Genomic DNA, 5,964 nt, shown 5'->3' with positions numbered 1-5,964 from the left:
ACTGCTGTCTGGTAGATAAACAAACAAACAAACAAACGTACCTGGGGTTATTGCAGTCGCGCTCCTTGTAGGTGATGCCGCCTCCGCAGGTCCGCGAGCAGGGCGCCCACTCCGAGAACGGCGACCAGCCCCCGTCCACCGCCGGCGGGCCATCGTCCCCGTAGTCCACACACTGGCCCATCCTGCACCACTGCGTTGAATAATGACATCATTAAGGTGGTCTTAGGGTTAGGGTTGTTGACATCTAAAGGTTCTGGGTTCGAATCCCTAGAAGGCACTTAAAAGCTATTTCCCCACTTGACAAAGGTGTAAATGAGCACCTAGCTTCATCTAAGGATGTCTTCATAGATAGAACATAAACCAGATGAACCCTCTGTGAATAGTATCATCAGGTTGGTATGTCAAAGAATTAGGAGGCTCATTTTACACAACTACAGCTTTATTTTCACTCAGACGTTTTGGAGACCGTCGGTCACCTTCTTCAGGGTTCACATTCTGACCTGTTCACATTGTACTGCAGCAATACATTTCACTGCTTACAGGTGCGGTCAAAGGAACCCTGCTTGAGGAGAGCTACACCTTGAGAACTTTAAAGAACTCAACACACTTATCGAAAAGAGTGGGTGTGATCACATCAAACGTTAACTGTAAAATTCAAACTTACTTACTGTACAAAACTTGTGTGTTAGGCCCTAAGGTTGCTTCAACATAGACACAATACAAACAAACAATATCCCCACCTTGTTTGGGCCACAGGACGTCCCCTCCGCGGCAGGCAGAAACTTGGTCTCACAGCGCCGGCCCCCGCGGTGGCACCACAGACCCTTGCAGATATCCTGTACCGAAAGGGACTGGGGTATTCAACACGGTTATCTTCCAGAAGAAATGCCACCGAAGAAGAAAAAAAAAAAGATATAGAAGCTGCAACTACAAGAAAAACTGGGGAATCAAAAATATCATCCTCCAGATCTTTCTACCTGAAGAGATGCCTCTAGAGAAAAATGTTATTCACTATGAAAGCATCACCACAGTAGAAAGCACTTGCACAGTATAAGCTGCCACTAGGGTAGAATAGCATTTTCAGCATCCCTTCAGGTTTGGTACACCTCCAAACTGCAGTTATAAAAGAAACTGCCAGGGGTATTGCCAAAAATTTCTGATGGCAAAGTTAACATGCAAGGACAAAGCCTAAGACTCCATTCCCAAAGCAAGAAAGCAACGGTTACCGTTAAGTATGGTGGCAACACAACCATCTTGCCAAGTTGCCTGTACAGAGGTACACGTACATGTAACGATCATACATGTACATGCACACTGTCCAGGCCCTACCTTTATATAGTCGAAGTGTTCGTGGCAAATTTGCTGCCCGTCACACTAAACACATAACACACAAATACACACAGAACAGCAATTGTCAGACCTTTCCTTAACAATTTACAGACATGATGGAGACAAAATACACACTGAACACAGGGTACACACACTCACTACATTTGACGCTAGAAAAAGTATAACTTCACTCCTTAAAACAAGCAAAACAAAAGTTGTAGGAGTGGTTTTATTTTTTTCCTTAGATTCATAATGCAATCAAACCCGTTCAAGTGACAACCTCTACCACCCGGCCATTGATATACAGTCAAACCTGAACAAGTGACCACCTCTACACAAGGACCACCTGGCCAATGTAACTACTCTTTGGTGATAGTTTATCCCTTGATTCGAGCATTAAAAATCTTATCAATAATGACCACCTGTCCACATAGACCACATTTCATCAGCCGGGAGTGGTCCTCTTAGGCAGGTTTGACTGAAATCAAATTCCGTTACATGACATTGACATGACCTTGACCTCTCACCTTGCCAAAGTCGAACATGCAGAGCTGCGCGCTGTTCCCGAACTGCCACTTGCATTGCAGGTCGGCATTGTACAGCTCCCCGGGGAGTTTCTCTGGGAACTTGAACTCCGCCACGGCCTTGGGAGGGTCGTTAAGACAGGTGGACTGGGCAGTACTGGGGAGGGATGGAAAATAATGTAATAAGTATCTAACACCAGCTCATAAAAGAACAAGAAAAACGACTGGAGTGTTTAAAAGTTCGCAAGACTCTGTTTAGACCAAGATTTGCAAGTTGAGATTCCCCCAGGCAGGAGATTGATTCCAATTCCATCTGGTGACAGAATTTCCATCACGAACTGGGATCAATCCTGTGCCTGGGCCAATGCTGATTTGCAATTCCTAGTATGGATGGAGTCCAAGAGAACCTGTGGAAAGCAATCCATTTGTATCTTTTTGATAGACAATCAGTACCAAGGCCAGCCCTGTCCACAAAAGGTTGACCTTCTATGTTTTTGCTAGTGTCATTGGGTTTGGTAGTTTTAAGGCTCTTGACTTAAGGTGTCTACTCACACAAGGAACTTGCAGAGGCAGTCTTGACTGCAGGAAGCCATTCTTTAAGACATTCAAGTTTAATTTTTGAGATTCTTAAGATGTCTACTCACACAAGGAACTTGCGGAGGTAGTTTTGGCTGCAAGAAAAGGTCCTTTAAGACATTCAGGTTTAAGTTTTAAGGTTAAAACTGAAAAACTGAAAAACTAAAAAACTTGGGGAAGTAGTTTCGGCAAACAGCAAGGCTTAAGTTTTCAGATTCTTAAGGTAGTGCTTCTTTAAGACATTCAAGTTTAAGTGTTAAGATTCTTAAGGCGTCTACTTACACGAGGAACTTGCGTAGGTAGTCTCGACTGCATGACGACCAGGAGAACATCCCGTTGACCCCCTGCAGAGTCGGTGACATGATGTTTCCGTCCCGCTTACTGCACACGTTCCCCTCTCCGTCATGCACCATGCCGAAACTTCAGGAACACAGGAACAAAGTTAAGGGTTAGAACTATCTATCTATCTTATGTTATCCTTTAGAATCAGAGCACAAACAAAGTTCAACCTTAGGTTTTCCTCAATATACATTGTGTCCATTAGGTCCTTTTCGTCTTAACATGTTTTAGTTTCAATCAGTTTCTTTAACGTGATGGTTGACCTACTCTGCTAAGGCTTAGGTCACATTTTAAAAAAGGGGCCCGGCCGAGCAGCTTTTGGGAGCGAAAAAAATGATATAAAAGACATCAAAATACACAAAATGACAAAATAAGATCCAAGGGCATAACTTGTGTATTTTTCTTGGTATACAATTTAATTTTTCGTTTCTTAAAACATCCTGACCGGGCCCCGGCTTGGAAATTACAGAAGCACAAGTGCACAGGTAAGGGTCAAAACGTGGGTAGCTAGCACACCCACAGAACTCCATGACCCACGTAGATTGACTCAGGTCACTCACTGTCCCACAAGAGGCTTCACACTCAAAGCCACAAAGCCACAAAATCCAAAGCCGCAAATCCCCCCTGTTCTGGCCTTTGCTCATAATTGGTCTACAAAGCACATCCAGGGATTGCGTGAGGGCGACGATTTGAATAGCAAACTAGATCTCCTCTATAATGCCATAACTACTGCTATGGAACTTATGAAAAGGAGAGACCACTTTTGTAAATCCGACGCCCAGACAGAGGTTTTTGCCGAGGGTGGCATTTGACCAAACCTTTGAATCTTCAGTTGTTTATCATGTTCCTCCTGATTCCGAATCCATCTCCTTAATCTATGTGAGTGTCTTCTTCAACAGCTATAAAGCAAATCCGGCTTTCTGTCTTTTCAAAGACGACAAAAGAATGTAAAATAGAATACACAAACAAAGCCTACATAAATCTTTCTGACCTTAAGAGAACACCTTACTGATCTGACACCTCAAAATTAAGTCTTCACCAACTTACAAATGGGTGCGAGTAACAAGCTGTAAGTGGCAGTTTTGTACTGAAGTATGTCACGACCTCAGCTGGCTTTTGTTATGACTATGACACATGTACTAGTCGCGTTAAACCAGCACAATCATGGCTAAGTGAGAGAACTCTTTATCCTCTTATGAGCATTAACACATCTATTTATACAATCCTTATGGAAAACATAAGATCCTTATGGAAAGCTGTGCATCGTATGAATTCCGTAAGGATCGTTTGTTTCTCATAAGGATCATATGAATACTTAAGCATCCCTGATTAAGCAATCACTGTTTTGCATGCATGTTCTATTCATGTGCATACGAGATGAACATACTACTAGACTAAGTCTAAAACACAAAGAAATGTGTTTGTGATCCCAACTTAACCATACAAACACTAACAGTGAGTTCTCCAAGCAAGAAAGTATGCCCTCTTTTGTAAATATTATTGTTTGCAATTCAGGAGTTTTACTGACAGAGAAACGCAAAAATCACAACATCTGTCCCATCAACGAATCCAAATGTAAGCCATTGTTGCTCTTTTTCCGTAACGACTGAAAGATAGACCAGGAAAGCTACAAGGTCGCCCAGAGGTCAAGTTGGGTACAAACTGTGAAGATCCGCGGCGCATGTCGAGGCACACTGCGAATGGATCTGCAAATATACCAGCAGCTGTAAGGCATGCCCATGTGTGGGCATAGGGGGGTATTTGGGGTGGGGGGTGGAATACCACTTCTGTTGCTCCTTTCAGTGAACGTTGTGATAAACTTTGCAGCTTCAGTAGGAAAGATTGTAATACATCCATAGCAAAGATTCTTTAACCTCCACCTTCATGCATAACCCTGTTATCAATAGGAATTTGGTGCCAAAAGGCTACCTCAGTAGAAAGAGGGTTAACCAGCAAAGACTAACACTTCGACAATTAGATGGAAGAGTTCTAAAAGTAATATTTCATAAAACATTTACTTATGATTCTTCGTCCACCTAAGGTTTACTGAGTTGTGAAACAGAACTTAAACAGAGCAAAAGCAAGAAACAGTTCACCGTTCATCAAAACCTCAATCCTCTCACAAATTCAAACCAATTCCTGACACAAAATATCATTAAAACCATATTGAAAAAGTAACATCAAAGCAGCATCGGAATAACGTTACTATCAAACGTAAACAAGCTATCACAGTATCACCAACGTTGATTGTGTAACAGTTCAAAAAGATTACCGAAGCAAAACTAAGGGCCGGTTCCGTGACTAGAGGTACAGGAGGTCCCAGCCCTCTGCCCACACAACAGAAGATGAGAGAGAAAGGACGGAAAAGGTCTCGCCACAGATGACTTAATCTTCTACAGGTCTCCTCAACTTTATGCTGCCGATTTGTAAGTTTGACAGTCGTTGTATAAACACCTTCTGAACGGCATGGATCAAAGGATAGGGAGCTTTACAGGCAATAATGCTAGGCCAAAGTAAGTCAACTTTGTGGATGACATTGTATGGAGAACCTAGTAAATACTGTAGGATGCAGGAGTTTGGAAGAAGAAGATTTGTTTCAGTTTGTTTCATATCCTTTAAATGGGCTGATGTCATCTGCAAGCTGGCCTCACTGATTCAGTTCTTTGGTTACAAGACACTTCAAAGTGAAGATGAAGAAGGACAAAAACATGAAAAAAGAGCACCTAAAGGGAAACTTGAATCCTACCCTACCTATACTCATTGTGTACAGTCAAGGTACAGAATTTCCTCTCAAGCTGTTTTTATATTCAGCTTCAACTTCAGCAGTACTTCTGAATTCCCCCTATTTTGTGTGCAGTCAATATAAAGACTTTTATCTCAAGCTATATTTTTAAGTTCAGCAATAATTCTGAATTCCCTGAATCAAGAAATTATATTGTTCAGGCCCACAGTCATATCAACATGGCCTTCTAAGTCCAACCTGGAAGAAATCTTCCCCCCATCTCCTTATACCCCCTTCACATTAGGCGCGATTCGATCGGACGATGAGTCTGCGAGCTCTAAATTACGAGAAGGCATGACCCTGACGGGAAGGGGGAACTCAGCCATTTCTTCGTCGGCATCAGGGTCATGCCTCCTCGTAAATTAGAGCTCGCAGACTCGTCGTCCGATCGAATCGCGCCTAATGTGAAGGGGG

General features: G+C 42.7%; 1 protein-coding gene across 1 annotated transcript in view; it reads right to left on the bottom strand.

Annotated features, from left to right (window-relative positions):
- The window catches only part of LOC118417451 (A disintegrin and metalloproteinase with thrombospondin motifs 16-like), a 109,370-nt gene that overhangs the window by 34,365 nt on the left and 69,041 nt on the right, over window positions 1-5,964 (bottom strand). Inside the window, exons 9-12 of the mRNA XM_035823013.1 lie at window positions 2,712-2,849; window positions 1,857-2,010; window positions 741-836; window positions 42-190 (exon numbers count right to left, since the gene is read on the bottom strand). Coding sequence (XP_035678906.1) covers window positions 42-190; window positions 741-836; window positions 1,857-2,010; window positions 2,712-2,849 — 537 coding nt within the window. The remainder of the gene's footprint in view (window positions 1-41; window positions 191-740; window positions 837-1,856; window positions 2,011-2,711; window positions 2,850-5,964) is intronic.

Source organism: Branchiostoma floridae, chromosome 6 (assembly GCF_000003815.2).
Source record: "Branchiostoma floridae strain S238N-H82 chromosome 6, Bfl_VNyyK, whole genome shotgun sequence".
NCBI classification, from domain to species: domain Eukaryota; kingdom Metazoa; phylum Chordata; class Leptocardii; order Amphioxiformes; family Branchiostomatidae; genus Branchiostoma; species Branchiostoma floridae.
The sequence above is the reverse complement of the archived record's forward strand: the minus strand, read 5'-3'. Positions and strand labels throughout refer to the sequence as shown.